Genomic DNA, 23675 nt, shown 5'->3' on the forward strand with positions numbered 1-23675 from the left:
ATAATACAAATCTAAATATCTTGTTTGAAAAAATCTGCCTAACAATGATGGTAGATGGGTTTCTGAACTGCCCACAGCTCCCCTAAGATACTCAGAATTATGATATTTTATCTTGAACATTAGTGAGGATCACTAATATGAAGATAGGTTGAAAAGTGGTGAAATCGTCCTCTAAGTTCAGTTGAGCTCAGTTTATTTCCACTTCTTTTGGACAACCAAAAACCATATATACAATGTGCATTAGTTGCAATTCAAGCGAAAAATCGAAAATAAATAAAAGGAAAGTCGAATGCACAAGCTTTCAAGTCCATGACATGACATGACAGTAAAGTGTCCAGATGGTGACAGCCCTAGTTAACGCTTAAAGCTGGCCAATCTTCACAGATCTACAAGACCTTGAGATTGGATGATCTAGAGACTTAACAGATCAATGCACTGTACTGTACTAGCCCCACCCCTCCTGTAAGCCCCGCCCCCTCCCGTTACCCCTCTTTTTGCACAATCCAGCCCCGTGCCGGGCTGTCAATATGAAGGACCCAATCCGGCCCTGTACCGGGCTGTCAATATGAAGGACCCAATCCGGCCCTGTGCCGGGCTGTCAATATGAAGGACCCAATCCGGCCCTGTACCGGGCTGTCAATATGAAGGACCCAATCCGGCCCTGTACCGGGCTGTCAATATGAAGGACCCCCCCCCCCCCCCTCACCCCACCCTGACCTCTATCCAAGGAGCAATAATAACTGTTACACTGCCTTTCTGATCTTAAAGGGATAGTTCACCTTAATAATAATAATAAAAATACACTTCTGGGGTTAGACATTTTAATGTCTACGGTTCCTTTGTTGCACCATGGACCGTTTTCGTTTTAAGTTGCTTGATTCAATTTAGATAAAATGATATACTTTTCATCTCACGCACGCACACACCCCTATAGCCTACAGCAGGGGTTTTCAAAGTGGGTGACGGGGCACCCTGGGGTGCCGCGAGATAATGTTTTAATATTTGGAATTCATTTGGACACTTGAACAAAATATTTAGTATCATTTTAAACTTGAAGTACAAAGTTATTTTCAGTCAGTTCCAACCAAAATGGCTATTATCTCAACGTTTTCCTCGCAACATAATCACTAAAATATCGTCACTGTCGGGCAGAAACCTCGTATCTCCAAGTTTCAAATGTGTACTGTCGCACAAACTAGTGAAAACAGCCTCGCGATGCGAGGCGTTGTGTGCTTGTAGATCTGCTGTTTTCACTAGTTTAGTACATTTTATAGATGATAAATACAAAACGAACGGTTTTGGACATACAAGGTCTCCACCCTTCAATGATGATATGATATAAATATAAGCTGAGTGAAAATTATAATGTAGGGGTGCCTCGGATTAAAAAAATATTAATGGGGTGCACTGAGACAGAAAAGTTAACCCCTAGTCCATTCCATTTTGAACTTAGTTTCAACCACGTTAGACTCATTTCAAACATGACATCCCAGGTTCTGTTGACTGGTGTTGTCTTTCTAATGTAGTATCATCAAACGAAGGATCAATTATTGAATCTGGCAACGTAAAAACTATCTGGGGTCGGTGGTGCACGCGAAAGCCAGCGTATACGTTTAAAATGATCCCCCCCAGGACTGTTTCAAAGTGAAATATCCCTTTAATCTCCCCCCTCCCCCTTCAGCTGGGCAGCAAAGCGTAGCCCTTTTAGCTAGAATGCACTATATACTGTATGTACAGTATGAACTGAAGTACTGACGTCCAGCAATCATTTTTGAAGACATTCCGTGAACTCCGTAGCATTGTTCATGTGACAGGAAGTGAGGAGGCCTTAGGACAATAAAAGTTGTCCTACCACAATAAAAGCCGCGTGTGAAGGGAAGCTGGCTTATAGCCTCTGTCAGGAAGAAAGAAAAGAAAGAAAAACCTTATGCCATTTTACAGTTGCAATATTATTATGATTACCTGTATAGACAAGCTGTGATAGACAATCACTTTAGTGTGTTTTATTTATTTTCTATTTCCTTTTTTTTTGTTAGTCATTCCATATTTATTGACACACGTAGATTGTCAATGCTTTTTTTCCTTTTTGTTTTTTAAATAAATATTATGTTGATCAACTTTTTGGCCACTGCGTAGCATGACATTGGGTGTTATTGGGCATTATTGGTTTACAGTTGATTGCATGTGTATATATTTGCTCCCCCCTCGGGCCTGTAGTGTTAAAACCCCCTGGCTTACAGTACGTTTAGGCTCATGGATATGAATTAATGTTAGGGTTCAAGTTTGAGTTCATTTCATGCAGTTCTCCATTCTGCCACTAGATGCTGCTGTGTGTGCATTGCTTTTGCAATCACAATCCATCATATTTGAGTTTTACAGTTTTGTTTCTTCTTATACTTAAGTAAAAGTATCAATACCACACAATGTAGACATATTCTGTTTACAAGTGAAAGTCCTATATTCAAATTGTTATGTATCTGCACCAACTCTTTGAAAATAGACGATCTACAAGCTCACAATGTGCCACGATGCGACGAGTTGTGAGCTTGTAGATCGGCTGAAATATGAAATAGGGGTCACTAACTATTTAAATGGTCAAATGATCGAAGTGCAGTAAAACGTACAATATTTCGTCGTTGTCGGGCAGAAACCTCGTATCTCCAAGTTTCAAATGTGTACGTTCTTTCGCAAAGTAAATCCCTGCTTTATTGTACAAGTCTGTCGCACAAAAGTAGTGAAAACAGCCGATCTACAGTGCTTGTAGATCGGCTGTTTTCACTAGTTTAAATCATTTTTAAAATTATAAAGGCTAAACGAACGGTTTTGTACATACACGTTTTTCACCCGACAACGACGATTTGCATCTAAGATGTAGTGGAGTAGAAGTGGCCTATAAATGTATACTTTCCACCATTGAACAAGAAAGGTAGCTCGCAAATCACTTTTGGGAGCTCCAATATTTATTTGTGACAAGCAGTGATAAATGTTATGACTGTTTAGGTCTTCTTCACCATGCTGAAGAAGACCTATAAACGGTCAAAACGTTTTCACGTTCTTGTTCTTAGTAAAACTGCTTTGGCATTTTCAGCTCAGCCAGCACCAAACAATGGAGGATGTGCATAATGTTTTCTTTGAATACTCCACCATCGACCGTCATCCACCATCACACTGATGGAAACATGAAATAAAATTACAGGTGGTGCTTTTAAAGGACAACAAGGGTTCATAGTTTAGATTGTTATTAGAGAAAAGAAAAAGTGAGTGTTAAAATGTTTTCATTTGCTTCATTCTATTGTTTTATCCTGTTTACCGTGCTAAAATGTGTGGCATGCGTACGCATGGGGGCATGCGTACAAGTGGCTAAATATGTATTTTTAGACACAATAAGCCAGCAGTTTCTTTATTGCTATTTACTGTAATATTTCTAGCCCCCATAAGTCACATCCAACCATGAAAGGTTGCGTTGTATCTTGGGAATGGGCTTATTCTGTGTAAAATGACATATTTAGCCACTTGTACGCATGCCCCCAACCACTGCAATAAGAATCTCTAAATCAATAGAAAGAAGCAAATGAAATAATTTTAACACTCATCTTTTATATTCTTTAATTACAATCTAAAATATGAACCCTTGTTGTAAAAAACTAAAGTTGTCCTTTAAATGGCAAATAACTGAGTTGACATGACACACTCAATAACATAGAGTAATGTAGAGTATAATTAAAACAACAAGTGTAACTCGATAAAAAAAAATGTAAATTGCAAGTATGTAAATTGGTGTTGCAGAATTATACTGAAGAAGGAACCCCTATTGATTGACAAAGCACTTATTATAATGACTTTAAGACAATGTTGATGCACTCTGGTCTAGTGGTAATTAACAAACAAGCAAGGTTTTCTGATCTTTGCATATATGCACATATTCATTATAAATGCACACATATGCACATATTCATTATAAATAATGCACAGTGGCCAAAATCACTATAGCTCCTTACAAGGATTATTGTTTCCATCGACCGTACGTTGAAACGCTAAAACGGGAATTGACGCTGTCTGATTGGAAACCTGGTATTTCCAAAACGGTTACTTTTCATGAAACCAATAGTTACAAGCTCTTTGATGATTATTTTCTCATTGGTTCAATATTATTGATATTAATATTTGTTTCTCCCATTTAACCTGGCATCCCTATTTTGGGCATGTCATTATCGGTGAAAGTGTTCCTTTTGTTATTATTATTAAATTGTTTTTAACCCATTTAGGCCTGAACACATTATGACGCAATATTTTATGCTTTAACTATTGAAAAATAGCAGATATACAAGCTCACAGCGCGGCACCGAGTGCTATTTTTTCTGCTATTTTTGAAAAATCTTGAAAACTAGAATTTTTACCCGATTCTATAAGTGTCTTTTGAATCCTTCTAAGATTTTTGGAAAAAACCTATGTTTCTATGTCAGCAATCTGGCCAGCCATCGTCAAGGAAAAGGTCCTTTTCACTTAACTGGAGCTCAGTTAGTCTGTTCTTGAGAGACTACTGTGTCAGTGGTGCTCAAACCCTTTCATGTGAAGGACCCCCAAAATGATATTTATTTGGCCACGGACCCCCATTTCAAAATATCTAGTTCCAGGGACCCCCCAGAAGCAAAATTTGAGTTGCAAACGTTCGCTTTGAAAATACATATATTCAAAGATTTGCACACATTTTCACGACTTTTTCAAAAATAGCAGATCTACAAGCTCGCAGCGCGGCACTCGGTGCCGCGCTGTGAGCTTGTATATCTGCTATTTTTCACTGGTTAAAGCATTCAATAAATAAATTGTTTTTAAGCGAAATAAGCTAAAATAGCAGATCTATGAGCGTTGCAAGCTTGAAGATCTGCTTCCTTCCCCCTGCTACTTTTTAATGCCATTGTCGTACAACCAAGTAGGCTACAACGTTTGTGCAAGTCTTTGAATATTTTCAAAATCCTTCTAAAGGTTTTTTGAACAACGTACGATGCCCAGTGGAGCTCAGACTTTTTCACCACAAGGACCCCAAAGATCTATATTTATTTGACCCCCAGAAGAAAGATTTCAGTTACAAATGTTCGCTTTAAAAATACATAATATTCAAAGATTTGCACACATTTTCACGATCTACAAGATCTACAAGCTCGCAGCACGGCACTCTGGGAATGTGGTGCAAAGCGACGCACTTTGAGTTTGTAGATCCGCTATTAGTTTGTTTTATTTGAGTTTCTGAAAAGTATCAGTTTTGGACATGATGGTTTCCACAGGGCAGAGACCATGCATTAGACCCCCATTTTGACAAGGTTTTTCTCTGGGATCGCTGTAAAACCCCCAGTTCTTGTTGAACCCTCAGAGGGTATAAATGGAACCAAACGACTCCATTTGGGGACCCCCTGGTGGTCCTCAGTGTCTGGGCCGATGATGTCATCGCAGGACTCTTCCATGATGCCCCCCCCCCCCACTCCCACCCCCCGTTCCACGACCCTTCCCATGACCCCTTGACCCCTGACCCAGTGTCTCGTTAAGACAATCAACTTTTTGCTCGTTACGCCTCGTTAAAGGCTCGTTAAAGGCTCGATGCACTACACTATAGCATCTCTCAGGGAGCAACGCTTTTATCTGTCTTTGTAATTTACAAAGAAGGGTTTTAATAATTTTAAGAATTAAAGAAAAATATATCAATTATGAAAGTATTTCTTTTGGAGATCAAAAATGAATAAAAAAAAACAACAACTAGAGTGTAAACATTGCCGTGTATGTACGTTACGCCATAAATGGAAATCTATCCCCAGACAAGGCTTTGATAACTTGTGTGTGTGTGTGTGTGTGTGCCCTTGTGTAAGCTACGTCCACGCGTGTGTGCGCGCGCGCACGTGTGTACGGGGAGAGTGAATTCACTGTCCGAACCTAAGCTGTACGCTATATAACAGGCACTTGTGATTTTTCTACCGCAACAATTTCGACGACAAAAAAAAGAACAACAGTAAAGTCAATATTAGTCTCTATTGTAATAATTACTGTACACTGATATCTGTCTGCTGTCTAATCTTTGCTGCTCGTGGTTCCAACCACGGAAAAGCCGCTGAATAATAAGCTGTCAGTCAATGACCAAACCCCGCCCTCCCCAAGTTCACGTGGACCAGTGAGTAAAAAACACCCGACTCTTCCAATAATGTGTGTCTGTGACTTGTTTGTTATTTTTTTTCTCTGTAAAAAAAAAAAAAAAATACCCTAATTTCTGCTCCGTCGCCGCGATCGATCGGCTAAGCCTGGAATAGACCGTGTTCACATCGCGGCCATCTTGGATCACATGACCACCTGGGGTGGCAGCCTGCATTACAAACCATTGTAAACAATGGAGCGACAGTCCCAAAATATGTGTTCTGTTCCACCAATTTCTTTTGACCAAATCCACAAATGGGCAGATGACAACATCAACATCCCCAAAAGGATCAAATAGAAGGGTACATCCACAATATGGCAGTTAGGTTGCAATGTATCTGTACAGACTAATAGTGCTTGCTCTGCCATCATATTAACTTACTGTATTGTGATTTTGCATATTAATCAGGAACAATCTAACAACAAATAGATAATATGATGGCAGAGCAAGCACTGCACACAGATAGCAAGTCTTTGTACACATTAAGGTTGCAACCTAATTTGAATATCGTTACCGTGGATGTAATCCATCCAGTTACTGTAGCGCTTCCATTTAATGCTTTTGGGGATGTTGATGTTGTCATCTGCCCATTTGTCAATTTGGTAAAAAGAAATTGGTTGAACAGAACTCATATCTTGGGACCATCGATCCATTGTTTAAAACGGTTTGTGATGCAGGCTGCCACCCCATGTGGTCATGTGATAAAGAGCCTGATGCGCTACGTTTGTCTTGTTCTCACTTCACTTCACTCATTCTGGCCAACAGGGGTCCATATTTGACTCATGTTTCCATTACGTACCTGGCAAGCCAGGAAGTGATCTGAGTTTTAACATTGGACAACGCTGGTCCCGCCCCCCGCCCCCCCCCCAGACCAATCACAAGCCACGATGGGAGGCTTTCCAGACGGAAAAGCGAAGCGAGAAAAACTAAACGCTGAACGTGGCAAGCAAGAAGCAGGTTGGATCCCAGGCTGTATCGATCGGCGTCCCGCGGCAAATATCGACGACCTACAGTACAGTATATATACAAGCTTAAATAGGTCACGATTTTGGTGCGCGACGGCACCCGGCGTGCGACAAAAGCACGAATGAGGGCTCTTTAGACTGTGAATCGCTAGCTTTGGCTTTTTCTTTAGGATATGATGATGATGATGATGATGATGATGATGATGATGATGATGATGATTGCAGACAGCTGAACTGAAAATAACACTGTAAGTAAAAGATAATGTAGCAATAAGAAACAGAGGCATTTACTACTGCCCTTACGTTTGCATTGTAAGATTATTTTTTATTTTATTACTATTATTATAATTATTATTATTGTTCTTATTACGACTACTACTCTTCTATTACTATTATCCTGTCGTTGTTCGGTTCTATTTGCATGACGTTTCATGATGACGATGATGAAACATTTGGGGCTGATTTGTGTTTTTATTTTTATTTGCATTCATTTGTTTTTTCTTCCCATGATATTGTGGGTTGGGGGGGGGGGGGGCGGTAGGGGAGGGGCTAGTGGGAGGAGTGGGAATTTCACTTCAATTCAGTCAATTCAAAAGCTTTTTTTTTTTCTTCAAGAGAACTTTTTTTCTTCTTTTTTTAATAAAAGGCTTCTATTTATATGCAATCTATTTAAAATGTGTGAGTTGAGAAGTGGTTGGTGGTCTCTCATATGGGGGGTTCAGTCCAAATGTGAATGTTTTGCAAGTTGACATTTAAACCACTTAGTGAACTGAAAGTCTTTATTTGTATTCTTTTAATTGTTTTATTTGCTGAACTGCAGGCCTTATTGTTAAACCAGACTATAACGCCCTAGTTTCTTTGGAGCAGTGGTTCTCAACCTTTTCAGGCCGTGACCCCCAAAATGATCATATTTGAACTGGGGACAATTTCTGCCACTAATATTTGACAATTTGGCCAATGTTTAATTTGTCATTTGAGAGGTATTAAAAAGTCCTTAAATTGTCACTTTAGAAATGTGCATATTACCATCACAAAAAACATGCAGTAATGCTGGTCTCTATACTGCCTCCCCCTGGCCAGCCGGGGCGCCTGATGGAGGGGAAAGGAACTGGTTGGAATAACGTGTTCCTTCCACGCGCTACGTCACGCGACTCCTCATGCATAGAAGGAAGCATGAGGTCAGTCCGTTGTCTCCCCAGGCGCGGCAGAGGGAGAGCAGAACCCAGGATTACATAGGCAATTGGCACTGGGTGAAAATGGGTTACAAAATCATGGGATAAAAATGTATTAAAAAGAATGTGCATATACCCACTATACACTTAAACTTTATGTTGATTTGTTTAGTGAGAAAACAATGTTGCACATTAAGCTAATCATCTGGGGACCCCCCCTGGGGGTCCTGACCCACAGGTTGAGAACCAGTGCTTTGGAGGAGGGATTTAATGTGATTGATGTGAATGTTATGGAGCAGCCTGTTCACCTGAACATCCTCTTAAACCTCCATCACCGACGCAGACCCAGGCGGGGGTCACCACACCTGTGACCCCTCTGACCTATTAAACAAAGTGCGCTATACATGTTTTGTATATAAATAATATACCTGGTTTTAAAACAAAACACACATTTCATGCTTTTAGTGAAACGCACTCTGCCGACACACTTCCTTTTCCTGTGACAATCTGTTTGTGAGTGCGTGCGCGTGCGTGCGTGCTAGGGCATTAACGACTTGTGATTTTTGCAAGTCGACTCGACTCAGTAAAAAAGTCGAGTTGAAGTCGACTTTATCGTTTTCATCACATCACACACAAACATTATTTTGGGGGGTCCCCAGATGATTAAATTAATGTGAAACATTGTTATTCTCACTCAACTGTAATCATAAATTGTCAAATATATAGAGGCAGAAATTGTGAAAATAGCAGATCTACATGCTCAAGCATGTAGATCTGCTACTTTCACAATAGAATGTTTTTCTTTTTTCAACTTCGACTTTCTCTGGTGGGAGTCGACTTGTGTAATGAAGTCGACTGAGTCGACTTGTCGACTGTTTCGTTAATGCCCTATGCATGCGTTCGTCTAGACAAGAGAATGCGTCCAAAACAGAGACGGAAGCGGGAGGCGGTTCTTTTTGTAAAACATTGGTAGCCCCGTGTTTCGTTGCACAAAGCATGCAGTTGGATTTGTTCATTTATAATTTTTTAGAATGTCTTTGAGTCCCAGGGAAAGAAAACAATTTAAAAAGTGTAAATGCAAACAAAAGCCGGAAAAGGGCACTTAACAGAAACCTTGGGGGGATTTTTTTTTACAAAACTGTTCTCTCTCTCTCTCTCTCACACACACACACACACACACACACACACACACACACACACACACACACACACACACACACACACACACACACACACACACACACAGAAACCTTTTTTTTTATGTTTTTTAAAGTGCCATAGCTATTGTGTGGAGAGGCAGATCTGCCCATGGGTATGGGACCATATAAAAATGTTAACGTCACGTCATTGTGGCCAAAATAATTGTGATTAGCGATGTTATCGCGATAATCAAAAAATAATGCTTTGTTAAAACTAGTATAGACCTACAAATCCAAAAAAAGCGGTCCATAGTGAAACGAGATAGAGGACAACTTCACAATAAGTTAAAAGCTCCGAAATATGATTATTACTATGTTTCTTTTTAATAGCGATAAACGATAATAAGGATTAACGTCCCATATCTCTATCAGTCTGTTTTATACTTTACTGTGAGAGTTTACTTGAAAAGCAACCAGGAGGAATTCCAAGACCAGTGACGCTACACATGATTACATCAAACTACTTTTGTTTTTCTTTTTTTTCTTTTTCTTTTCTTTTTTGTTTTGGGGGGGGGGGGGGGGGGGGGGGCTTGCACAGTAAAACAAATCCTCTGTGTCCATTTATCTTTTTTTTTTTTTTGTAAAATAAAGTAAAAAATGGTTAAAAATGTTTACGCTTTCTGTGTTGAATGAACATGGAGGATTTCACGGTGAGCTGAACTCTGAACTATGCCGTGGATTGTTCTGCAACTGTGAACATTGTATGTGTGAGAGAGAGTGTGCGTGTGCGTGTGCGTGTGTGTGAGTGTTTGCGTGCGTGCATGCATGCGGGAAAGTGTTTGTGTGTGCTTGCATAGGCGTGTGCGTGCACGCGCACATCGCGCTAATGTATCGGCCACAACTAAGTGTATTTGCTGATTCTCATTGGTTGAAGTTCAGAGCGTCTTGTACATGTATATATACTGTACATGTGTGTGTGTGTGTGTACAGTACACATGCTGTAGGTGTACCATGTACATACCAAGTCAATGTCTGAAGTGATGTATTTAATTTCATTTTATTTTATTTGTTAAACTCTTTATGGCTTTTGTAGACATTTTGTTGTGGGAAGAAAAATAAAGTAAATTTTATGGGTGAAAATTATCTTGTTTTCTTGTCCTCTCTCAAACCAAAAAGAAAAAATCTGGTTGAAATGTGATTTTATTTGAGCTGATTTTATTTTTTCCCCCAAAATGTTAAAACATATACTGTATATGTGTATACATATTCATATAGGCCTACATATACACACACACACACACACACACACACACACACACACACACACACACACACACACACACACACACACACACACACACACACACACACACACACGTAGAACATGCTTGCACTTTTGACAATTAATAAATAATATAGTAATATACAGTTGCTAGAAATTGGTGCAAAACCTGTCACTAGGGGCATAAACAAGAAGTCGAAGGGTAAATTTCAATCTGATAATGATGTACCGTGCATGTACATGCTAGTTAGCATTTTTTAGGTTTTTAGAAATGAATTCTTTACTTCAAAATGACCTCGTGATGCGAGGCGTTGTGAGCATGTAGAACTGCTATTTTCACACTTTCTGCCTCTAATATTTGACAATTTAGCCAATGTTTAATTTGTCATTTTAGAGGTATTAACACAAATTGTCTGAGGTTAGGGTTAGGGTTAAGGTTAAGGTTAGGTTTAGGGTTAAGGTTAGGTTTAGGTGATGGGATACTGGTGATGCTAACCTGCCGACGCTCAATGGCCTCTCTGTTAGCACACCAAGGGTCCATTTGGTTACACCATGAGTTATGGAACACATTATGACGCAATATTTTATGCTTTAAATATAAAAAAATAGCAGATATACAAGCTCACAGCGCGGCACCGAGTGCCGCGCTGTGAGCTTGTATATGAATTTTGACCCGATTCTATAAGTGTCTTTTGAATCCTTCTAAGATTTTTTGAAAAACCTGTGTTTCTATGTCAGCAATCTGGCTGGCCATCGTCAAAGAAAAGGTCCTTTTCACTTAACTGGAGCTCAGTTAGTCTGTTCTTGAGAGACTATGTCAGTGGTTCTCAAACCTTTTCATGTGAAGGACCCCCAAAATGATATTTATTTGGCCACGGACCCCCATTTCAAAATATCTAGTTCCAGGGACCACCCAGAAGCAAAATTTGAGTTACAAACGTTCGCTTTGAAAATACATATATTCAAAGATTTGCACACATTTTCACGACTTTTTCAAAAATAGCAGATCTACAAGCTCACAGCGCGGCACTCGGTGCCGCGCTGTGAGCTTGTATATCTGCTATTTTTCACTGGTTAAAGCATTCAATAATTCTAGGCCTAAATGGGTTAAATGTTCCACGGTGACCCTGGTGCTCTATTGTCTTTATTGACATTACGGTACATACATTTACACACCACGCAGTCAAAAGGATAAAACAAATAAAATAGACAAACAACAAAATAAATACACAGAACAAACCCCAACACATAAATTAATCAGATTGTTAAAACATCTTGGTCTATCATCATTATAGACAAAATATATAATATTTTTAAATCGCAAAAGAAACATTTCCAAACATTTTTCAAAAATTCTTCAAAGGTAAAAAAAATGGAGGTCAGTTAGTCCTGCGTCCATGGCCTGGTTCTTCAGGCTCCTCTTCCTCCTTAGGCTCCGCCTCCTGGTGGTGTTGGCTCCTCCTCCTCTCTGCTCCGGCCCTCAGCTCTGACCAACACAAACAAACTTCATGAAATGAATTGATTCATTATTGTTGTTTTTAAAGAATAACAGGGAAGAAAATCCCACAGGTTTGTGTAACCCATTTTTTTTCACCCAGTGCCAATCGCCTAAGCTGTAATCCTGAGCTCTGCTCTCCCTCTGCCAACCTGGGGAGAGCAACGGACTGAGCTCATGCTTCCTTCAGTGCATGAGGAGTGAGCAAGCCGTTTCTTATCACCTGACATGGGGAGCTTCCCCGGTTAGACGTATGTAGCACCAGGGATGTGCTGGCCATTGGGAAAAGCGGGACAACTCCCGAAAAGCCGGTCCATTCCCGGCCGGTCCAGGCCGGCCATTAAAAAAAAAATGGCCCACAAAGTAAATATAACTCATGTAATTGGCCCACTGGCTTGTCTCTCATGATCTGAAATGGACAATCTTTGAGTAGCAGCAGCTATAGAGAGAGATCTCTCTCTATAGTGCTGAGTAGCAGCCCACAGAGCCATCACATTGGCCCCACTGGCTTGTCTATCATATGAATATCTCCCACTACTCCCTAGCTTCCTTGACTACTCCTGGATGGTCTACAACTACATACAACATCATTAGACTCTCTTTGTACCAGATAAACAATGAGACCTAAAATCACAGTAACCGTTCATCAGTTAGTATTTGGGGCCTTGCGGCGGGTCCGGAAGGCAAAATAATCTAGTGCGTGACCGATGCCCGCGCGCAATGAGGGCCTCTCCAACTACTTTTCCCGGGCTGAATCAGGGGCCCAGTACGTCCCTGTATAGCACGTGGAAGGAACACGTTATTCCAACCAGTTCATGTCTCCTTCATCAGGTGCCCCGGCTGGCCAGGGGGAGACAGTAATGTGAACATGCTTTTCAATTCATCTAAAAAGTAATTGAGAGTATAAGTTGCATCCCTAAGAAAACAGCAGTCATAATTACCACTAGAAAGAGAATACCTCTCATCATCATCACATCTTTATGAATAATTTGGTTTGATATGTTGGGATTGGGAGGGTTTCTTGGAGAGGACACAAGAACAGGAAGACGCAAACACAAAAGCACCTTGTGAAATATCAAAACAACACGTGTGTGTGTGTGTGTGCGCGCGCACGTATGTGTGTGTGAATGTTTTGCGTTTGTTTGTTTTGCGTGGTCCTCTCCCCCTCCCCCACACGCACCCCTAACCCTCCAGACTCCAGTAGCGCCGTCTTCCCAGAGACGCTAATTAATAGCTAATCAAAGCTAATGTCTCGCCGGCAAAAAAAAGAAAAAACACAACAGAAAAACACAAACCCACAATATTAATACGTAATCAAAGGCTGAGCAGCGAGCGGCACACAAACCAAAGGAACCCCCGCCCTCCCCCCCTCCCCCGTGGCCCCCCCGGCGCGCTTCCAAACACCGCTGTTGTCATAGAAATAAACGAAGCGCCGGCGGCTTAATTAGCAGCGCTGTTTGGGAGCCGTGTCTTCATTTGAAGAGGATGAGGATTCATGTGTGAGCCAACCTGGTCTCCTGAGTGACGACACCGCGGTGACACACACCACGCTCATACCAGCGTGTGTATATTAACTCTGAACACGCACGTACACGTACACGCACACACACACACACACACACACACACACACACACACACACACACACACACACACACACACACACACACACACACCGGACAGATCAGTCTGAATACCAATTTGTATTCTTTTCTTCCTCTACCGTGTTATTACTAGTAGTGATGTACAGTAGACACTGGTTGTCAACTTTCTTGCCTTGGCGCGCCCCTTCTTACTTATGACAAATACTGAGACCCCCCAACTCGTGCACGCACGCAAGGACGCATTTGTGTGTGTTTTTTTTTTATAAATTAATGTGATTTTGTCCAATCTGTATACAATATAATCTGTATGGTAGAGATGTTAATATGATGTAACCTATACAATCTGTACATCATGTTAATACAATATAATCTGTAAGGTAGAGATGTTAATATGATGTAACCTATACAATCTGTACAGCATGTTAATACAATATAACGTATCCAATTGTGGTGGTTGTATTTGGTATCCCTGCTCTTCTATTGACACTTTTAGATCCTGTGTCTACAGTAGGTTTGGACACAACATATAAAACACAACCCTGTTTGGACCTAAAGGTAAACAATTATCTTTCTCCCCTGAGCAAGCAGACAGGCTCGATTAGCTCAATGGTAAAAAGTTCAGCATTTTGCAGATCTACAGTAGGTTCAAATCAGGGGGAAGAACAGTACAATTACATTAAATCATTTATGGCATGTGGAGATGCAACGTGCTGGGAGCTTGTAGATCGGCTATAAAAAGTCTTACACATGTTGTGTACTTTTACTTTGGTGAGTACATTTTGATGATTACAAGCATTTTGCTATTTCTACCACCCACTGGTGTTGGCAGTGAAGGGTTAACAGCTACAGCACAAGGAGGAGTTTCTCAATGACGCAAATCTTGTGAAACGAAAGCTAACAGAGACATTACAGTAGTGTGGTGCCTCTCTCTCCAAAGCCTTCTTTCAACACAGCGTTTACTCGACAAAAACACTGGTGAGTAATGCAGATACATAAAGAAGAGTTTAATAATTATGTTTTAGGTATCCTTATCGTTCTAAAGCTAAGTTGCTGCTTTTCCACATACAGCCGACCAGTGGAAGGAATCACAGATTTGTGGCATTAACCCTTGCCTTTATGACATTTTTCTCATGTTTGTGGTGTGATGCCCCACCCTACAGTCTCAGTGTGTACTTATGTTTCTGGGCCTGCTGGCCTATAATGGCTCATCGGAGAGCACCAGCTGGGCACGGTGCCATCCAGAGGAGACAGACCGGTTGTAGGCCTAGTCCAGTAAAAATAAAGCTGAGGTTGGAAAAAATTGTGTTATTTAGTTTTTCAACTGATTCTGACAGGAAATTAGGTCTACTAGCCAGGATAAAAAATCTACCATAATCTGCTCACTGCAAATACCCACAGTGGCCAAATCAAGTTGGGCTCCCATCGACTTTCTATACAGGAGGAAAATACCCAGAAAAGAATCTGCTTTAAGTAGGATGTGAGGGGTCTAACTAGGGGTTTGTCATGATGCTGAATCCATTGCAAGCATTTGTTTTGCACAAAAAACATTCATTGGCCCCAGAAAACGCCCACAAAACTGATGAAAAGTGATGACTCATCACTTTTCATCACTAAACCATCATTTTCTGGGGCCATTTTTAGCCCAAGGAATGTTTTTTGTGCAAAACAAATGCTTGCAATGGATTCAGCATCATGACAAACCCCTAGTTAGACCCCTCACATCCTACTTAAAGCAGATTTCTTTCTGGGTATTTTCCTCCTGTATAGAAAGTCGATGGGAGCCCAACTTGATTTGGCCACTGTGGGTATTTACAGTGAGCAGATTATGGTAGATTTTTTTATCCTGGCTAGTAGACCTAATTTCCTGTCAGAATCAGTTGAGAAACTAAATAACACAATTTTTTCCAACCTGAGTGGATTTTTTTCCTAGAATTACTAGACTATTGTCTCAACCAGCCTCCACTCCATTCGTCATGCCCCTGTTTAACCCATTCAGAACGGGTACACATTATTGTGTATCATTATTTTATGCTTTAACTATTGAAAAATAGCAGACATACAAGCTCACAGCGCGGCACCGAGTGCCGCGCTGCGAGCTTGTAGATCTGCTATTGAGATTTTTTGAAAAAGCTATGTTTCTATGTCAGCAATCTGGCCAGCCATCGTCAAAGAAAAGGTCCTTTTCACTGAACTGTGAGCTTGTATATCTGCTATTTTTCACTGGTTAAAGCATTCAATAATTCTAGGCCTTAATTATGTTTGACTTTACTTTACTTTCCACCCAACGCCTTGCATTACACTGTGTTCCCTCACGCATCCACATTTTACACTACTGACTAACTTACTGACTCCACACCGCATTGGATCCGTTTTCATTAAGTCCTGTTAGTAACCTTTATAGTTGATTATTCCTATAGGCCTTGCCCTTTACCCTCGTCTCCTCTCCCAAATGTTTGTCATGGCCAGAGTGACAATGGGAGATGCTTCTAATTTGATCACTTCAAATACTCTTTAATCATAAAATAACTAATAACCGTAAATAGCACATCTGCAAGCTCAAGGATCAAGATCAAGAACATAATGTGCACCAATTTGTGTGACTAAATCTGTAGCAGTAGCAAAAAGTGTGTTTTGAAGATTTATTTATTTTATTTTTTCGCACATGTACAGTAGGCACAAATGGGCGGGCCTATTTGGGAAGTTGTGGCATGATCCAAGGAATTCAAGGGGTAACAGGTCACCCTAAGAGTTTTAGGCCAAAAAGGGAAGGGGCCTGTTATAGTGCCAGCATTTGAGGTGGAGGTTCTTTCTTGGCCTATGCCAGTAGGTGTGTGTGTGTGAAAGGCTGCCAGAGGTGCCAGAGATTATCTGCTCTCTCTCTCTCTCACACACACACACACACACGCACGCACGCACGCACGCACGCACGCACGCACGCACGCACGCACGCACGCACGCACGCACACACACACACACACACACACAGGGGCGGAGATAACTATAAAGATGTGAGAAGTAGCATTCAAAAACTAAATGTATTTCATGTGTATTCTCCTTGTGTAGAAATGGCGTGTGCTAGCAGTCTCCTGTCTGAAGAGCAGTTCCTGTGTTCCATCTGTCTGGATGTGTACACTGATCCAATCAGCACTCCATGTGGACACAACTACTGCAAAACCTGCATCACACATTACTGGGACACCAGTGATGTGTGTCAGTGTCCACTATGTCAAGAAATCTTCTACAGTAGACCAAACTTCTCTGTCAATAAAGTTCTCTCGGAGATGGCTGATCAGTTCAGGAAGTCAAAGCAGCTGGGACAAACCTCCAGCTCAAACCAAGAACCTGCTGAACCAGATGAAGTCTCCTGTGACTTCTGTACCGAAAACAAGCTCAAAGCCCTGAAATCCTGCCTGGTGTGTCTGACCTCCTACTGTGAGACTCACCTGGAGCCTCATCTGAGACTCGCTGGGTTAAAAAGACACAAACTAGTCGACCCTGTGAAGAACATGGAAGACTGTATGTGTAAGAAACATGACAGACCTCTGGAGCTGTTCTGCAAGACTGACCACATGTGTGTTTGTCAGTTCTGCACCGAGTCAGACCACAAGTCTCATCAAACTGTATCTATGGAAGAGGCTTATGAAGGGAAGAAGGCTGAGCTGGGAAAAACAGAGGCTTATGTTCAGCGGATGATCCAGGAGAGACAAGTGAAGATTCAGGAGGTCAAACGCTCAGCAGAGCTCGGTAGGAAAGATGCAGACAAAGAGATAGCAGACAGCGTGCAGGTCTTCACTGCTCTGATCAGCTGTATTGAGAGGAGCCAGGCTGAGGTCATTAATGTGATTGAAAAGAAACAGAAATCAACAGAGAAACGGGCTAAAGGCTTCGTTAAAGCGCTGCAACAGGAAATCACTCGGTTAAAGGAGAGAAGCTCTGAGCTGAAGCAGCTCTCACACACTGAAGACCACCTCCACCTCCTCAAGAACTTCAAGTCCATCAACCGCACTCCACTCACCAAGGACTGGACAAAGGTCCGTGTCCAACAGTCTTCATACATGGGGACTGTGAGGACAGCTGTGGCTCAGCTGGAGAAGACACTTGGTAAAGAGATGGAGAAGCTGCAAGATGTCGAACTGAGGAGGATCCAGCAATATGCAGTGGATGTAACTCTGGACCCTGATACAGCACACTGTGAACTCATCCTGTCCGAAGATGGAAAACAAGTGAGTCATGGACATGTTAAGAAGAAACTCCCAAACAACGCAGCAAGATTCGTCCGCTGGCCCTCTGTCTTAGGAAAACAAAGGTTCTCCTCGGGAAGGTTTTACTATGAGGTTCAGGTTAAAGGGAATACTGCCTGGACGATAGGAGTGGCCAGAGAGTGCATCTACAAGGCTGGAATCAGTGCAATTCCCCGCTATGGTTACTGGACTATAAGCTTGAGCAATGGAAATGAGTACGTTGCTAATGCTAACCCTGAAGTACTCGACCCTCGACCCTGGAGTACACGACAGGTATCCCTCCCTGTAAGAGAGAGGCTCCAGACAGTGGGAGTGTTTGTGGATTGTGAGGAGGGTCTGGTCTCCTTTTATGACGTGGAGGCCAGAGTTCACCTCTACTCTTTCACCGGCTGCACTTTCACTGACAAACTCTGCCCATACCTCTGTACTGAGCTTCCCGACATTTTTAAAAACTCTGCCCCTCTGATCATCTCGCCTGTCGTTCACACAGAATGATTCTACAATGATTATCTCATGTTATGTTGTAATATTAATCTTACGTAGTTGTTTTTTTTTTTTTTTGCAACCCATTTTCTCACCCAGTGCCAACTACCTAACCTGTAGTCCTGGTTTCCGCTCTCCCCCTGCCGTGTCAGGGGAATTGGGGAGCACCTGGCAGGCTAGGGGGAGGTAGTATAGAAACCAGGACTACTGCATGTTTTTGTGAGGGCATCTACCCTAGGAGACATGGGGAGAACATGCAAACTCCACACAGAAAGGCCCTATCGCCAACCCCACCTAGGGTGTGGGCGCTGATGATGCGGAGGGAGGAACACGAACCCAGGACCTTCTAGCTGTGAGGCGAAGCGCTAACCACTGTGCCACCGTGCTCCCTGTTATGATCTTATCGATCGTAGAGGATGGGAAATTCTTTCGAAGAAATCAGCTTTTGTAATTATGTTCATTATGCCTGTGTGCACCTTTTTTCAATACAGACATTAAATCACTTCAGCGGCCCTAGCATCCGTGTTCTGGGAAGAACATTCACCAAAAACAGCAGATTTAAGGTTTTTACACACTGGCGAATTAGCAAAGCGTCGCCAAAAAGCGACCAAAGAAGTATTCACCTTACGCCTTTTCCCATACACACCAAAGTGCGACGCGAATAAGCGTATACAATTCGCCTCACAGCCATTACATCACAGCAGAGAGGACAACACGCAGACAGGCAGCCCGCAGCAGCAGCGGTGTAAAGTAACTAAACGTACATTTACTTGAGTAGGGCCTACTGTAGGCTACTTGTAGGTATTTGTACTTGAGTTAAATTTCCAGTAATTTCCTTTTACTCCACTAAATTTCGGATCCTATTGTATTTAATATCCAACTATTTATTTTAACACATTAGTCTTTTTGCAGATATACAGTAAATTAGCCAATAATAAAACCACGGCTACATAAATACTTTTACCAGTAAGAAATTCGAGTAGGCCTACTTTTTCCACCACTGACAAGCAGCCACACAGACGAGACGGAGAAGGAGAAGGAGAAACACGCGCGGTTCCCCTCGGGCTCAATGCAAAGGGATGGTCCCTCGACCATGGTCTCTCTCTCTGAGCTTGCTTTGATACAGAAAGAGAGAGGAGTTCGCCTGCGAACGTTCGCTAAATTCGACACAAGAGCGAATAAAAAACAGACCCCTTTTAGCTTTTTTGAAATTTGCGTTTGGTGTGGAAGCTTGCATTGACTTTATAAGGTTTAAAAAAAAAACGAAAAAAGCTAACGTGTCCTGTTGAGCTTGTGATGGGCTATTATTTTTGATGAAGAGATTTGGTGTAGAGGGAAAAGGTACAAGTACAGTGTACAAGTATAGAGGGTCGTTGTTATAGTTGGTAGAGTATAGTAGTATAGTATAGTATAGGTAAGGCTTGGGATTTGGGAGTTTTGACGTATGTGGTCACATTGATTTAAATGTGACAGCATTTATTTTATCTGTCTGTGATTTGCTAGTGAGGAAGACCTTGATGCTCAAAATAATTACAAAAAAAAATGTATATATATATATATATATAGTTATTTGGTGGTTTTACAATAAATGTTGATGGTAACATTCAGACTATTTCTCTGTCTTTCACCTTGGTATTTTATCGTTTGGATTTACAAAACATGTTTTTTGAAAACTTTCTGTCTTACACCATCTCCTCATGCCATCAGCTGTCATTGGCTAGTCAGTAGTATAGATCCCATAAGCCGGACAGATAGGCGGCCGATTGGCATGGCTGGTTCTAGAATCCAGGAGTTCCCTTTCCGGGGAAAAGCGCGTCACTTGATACAGTACATGAATAAAATCCAGAAACCAATTAACGGTTTTGCAATGAGAATATAAATCCTATTTACAGGGCAGAATGTCAGCTTTTTAGCATAGCCATGACTGCTGCCAAACCACAACAGCTGTGTTTGACCGTGGTCAAGTTCCTGAGGTAGCAAGATCATTCACAGTGTTAGTGCTAGTTCTTGTGTGTGTGTGTGTGTGTGCGTGCGTGTGTGCGTGCGTGCGTGCGTGCGTGTGTGTACGCTCTCTTACCCGTGAGGCCCAGCCTGTGGCAGCAGGAGTTGCAGGAGTGTTTGGTGAGGAAGGCACTGATGGCCGTGTGTCCCAGGTTATCTGGACCCAACAGCATCTCTGCACCAACACTGGTACTTGTACTGCTGCTAGTGATGATGGAGAGACAACGCTGTCATTTATAGCGCTTTTCCACCAGGCCTTTGAGCACGGCGCGGCGCGGCATGGTAAAAGACAGGTTCTGCTGGTGTTTCTTCCTCAGCCTGGTCCGATAGTACCCGTAAATCGCACGTATCGGCCTGGAAGATTATACCAGGCTCAGGCCATCTGGAACCAGGCTGATGGGAGGGTTCAAACGTCGTAGGTAATAACTGATTGGTTAAAACCCATTTAGAATGGGTACACATTATTGTGTATCATTATTTTATGCTTTAACTATTGAAAAATAGCAGATATACAAGCTGTGCCGCGCTGCAAGCTTGTAGATCTGCTATTTTTGAAAAATCGTGATAATTTGAATTTTGAACCGATTCTATAAGTGTCTTTTGAATCCTTCTAAGATCTTTTGAAAAACCCTATGTTTCTATGTCAGCAATCTGGCCGGCCATTGTCAAAGAAAAGATCCTTTTCACTTAACTGGAGCTCAGTTAGTCTGTTCTTGAGAGACTACTATGTCAGTGGTTCTCAAACCTTTTTCATGTGAAGGACCCCCCAAAAAAAGATTTGCACACATTTTCACGACTTTTTTCAAAAATAACTGAACTATAATTATAATAAAACAGTACAGTACAGTAGTGTTAGTTTCAGTGGACTATAATTATAATAAAACAGTCAGAGAGGGACTCAAACCTTTGTTCTTCTGCCCTGATGACTGACGGGTCAGTTAGCTCCTCCCCCACTCCTGTCAAAGACATTATGGAATATTATAAAGGAAATGTTAATGACCCCTGACAAACACACACGCACGCACGCACACACCTTGTAAGTCCAGTACCAGCATCTCCCTGCAGGAGTACTCATATGTCCAGTGAGAGAAGGCCAGCAGCGTTTCCTCCAGTGAGCAGCAGGGGGCGACCTCCTCCCCCGTGTTGTTGTTGTACTTCCTGAAGTCTCCCTCCAGGTTCCTCTCGATGGTCAGCCAGTGGCCGTCTGCATGCCACAGCACCAGAGACACGTCTAAGAACCTACACACACACACACACACACACACACACACACACACACACACACACACACACACACACACACACACACACACACACACACACACACACACACACACACAGTATGTCCAGCCAGTGGCCGTCTGAGTGCACTGTCACTGCACCAGAGGCGACCGCACTTTTCCCAGGGACCCTGAGCGCAACAGTGGGGGCCGATGGGCAAGGAGGGTCGCGAGCTCCCTACATCACATCCGATAAAGGAAATCATTAAATGGAAAACATTAAATTAACTTCTGAAAAGGCTTCTACGGCTACACTAGCCTACTAGTAAAACTAGTGGAACCGCAATCTTGCCATACGTGAATGGTGGCTGTAAACAATAACACAGACAATATATATCCTTATTAGTCTAGTAGCGGGAAGAAGGGGTTATCATCATGGCCCCAAATAACTTTTAAATATCTTGCAATGGGCGACGAGTCTCTTACGGAAAAAAAAGCTTGTAGATCTGCTATTTTTGAAAAATCTTGAACATTTGTGCAAGTCTTTGAATAACATGTTTCTCTATGTCAGTGCATGATGCTCAAACCTTTTCATGTGAAGCAAAATGATATGCATTTGGCCACAGACCCCATCTCAAAATATTTAGTTCCACGGACCCCCCAGAAGCAAAATTTGAGTTACAAATGTTCGCTTAGAAAATATATTATATTCAAAGATTTACGCACATTTTCATGATTTTTCAAAAATAGCAGATCTACAAGCTTACCTCTCCACCTTGGGCCCTAGTAACTCAGTCCCACTTTTCCCCCCCTTGTGACGCCCCTGCACCCACACACCCACCCACCTTGGGGCATGGTGTATGTCCTCACCTTGGGGCATGGTGTATGTCCTCAGGTTTGACCTGGTTGAAGACTGTCATCATCTTCTGAGCAGCTCTCTGTTGCTGGATCTCCTTCAGAGACAACACAATTCGTTAAAAACTACAAATACAACACAGTTCATTCATTAAAAACTACAAATACAACACAGTTCATTCATTAAACTACAAATACAACACAGTTCATTCATTAAACTACAAATACAACACAGTTCATTCATTAAAAACTACAAATACAACACAGTGCATTCATTAAAAACTACAAATACAACACAGTTCATTCATGAAACTACACATACAATATGGTTCATACTTTTGATGCTTTTGTGTGACGCTGTAGTGCAGTTTCTGCATAATACTGTGTTTTATTTGTCTGTCATTCAATCTCACAGTATATGAGTTAAAAAAGGACCCCGATTGAAACAAGACCAGTCGCGCTGCGACACGTTATGAGCTTGGAGGCCGTCAATTTTCGGTCCTTGATCCCACAGCGAGCTAAACATAATCTAGCCAATACTGGAGATGTGGTGTAACGCCATGGATTTCTACACAGAGAGGGCAAATATTTCATCATAAGATTCTGCATTCAACTTCAGGAGAGTTTGGACAAGGCAATTTTCTTGAATGCGGCATGGAAAGGGGGACATTTGCATTTCTTTCACCATAGTAAAAACTGTGAAAAAGAGAGGAGCAATCCAAGCACTCAAAAAGTTAAAAAAGGAGGGTAATGGACGTAAAAACTGGGTACTTTATTTCATTAGCAAATAATATTACCATATAATTATTTGGTAATGAAATAAAGTACACAGTTTTTACGTCCGTTCCCCTCCTTTTTTTTTTTTACTTTTTTGAGTGCTCAGATTGCTCCTCTCTTTTTCAAGTTTTAACCCACTCATCCTAGAAACACCCACCACACGTTTTTAACTTTGCTGTTACCTCAAGAGCACCTAGTTTTTCTTGTTCTTCGCATAGTAAAAACTGTATTCATGGTCTGGAGAGGGCACTTTTTTACAGACG

At 41.7% G+C, this 23675-nt stretch overlaps 1 protein-coding gene across 1 annotated transcript; it reads left to right on the plus strand.

Annotated features, from left to right (window-relative positions):
• Positions 1-16900: 16900 nt before the first annotated feature.
• LOC308294924 (zinc finger protein RFP-like) lies at positions 16901-18571 on the plus strand (the record flags this gene model as incomplete). The annotated part of the gene is made up of 1 exon (XM_080737864.1): positions 16901-18571. One exon carries the CDS (start codon positions 16901-16903, stop codon positions 18569-18571), a length of 1671 nt encoding a protein of 556 aa, XP_080593990.1.
• Positions 18572-23675: the final 5104 nt, after the last annotated feature.

The sequence above is a fragment of the Nannobrachium achirus genome (assembly GCF_963921795.1).
Source record: "Nannobrachium achirus genome assembly, chromosome: 12".
Lineage (NCBI taxonomy): Eukaryota > Metazoa > Chordata > Actinopteri > Myctophiformes > Myctophidae > Nannobrachium > Nannobrachium achirus.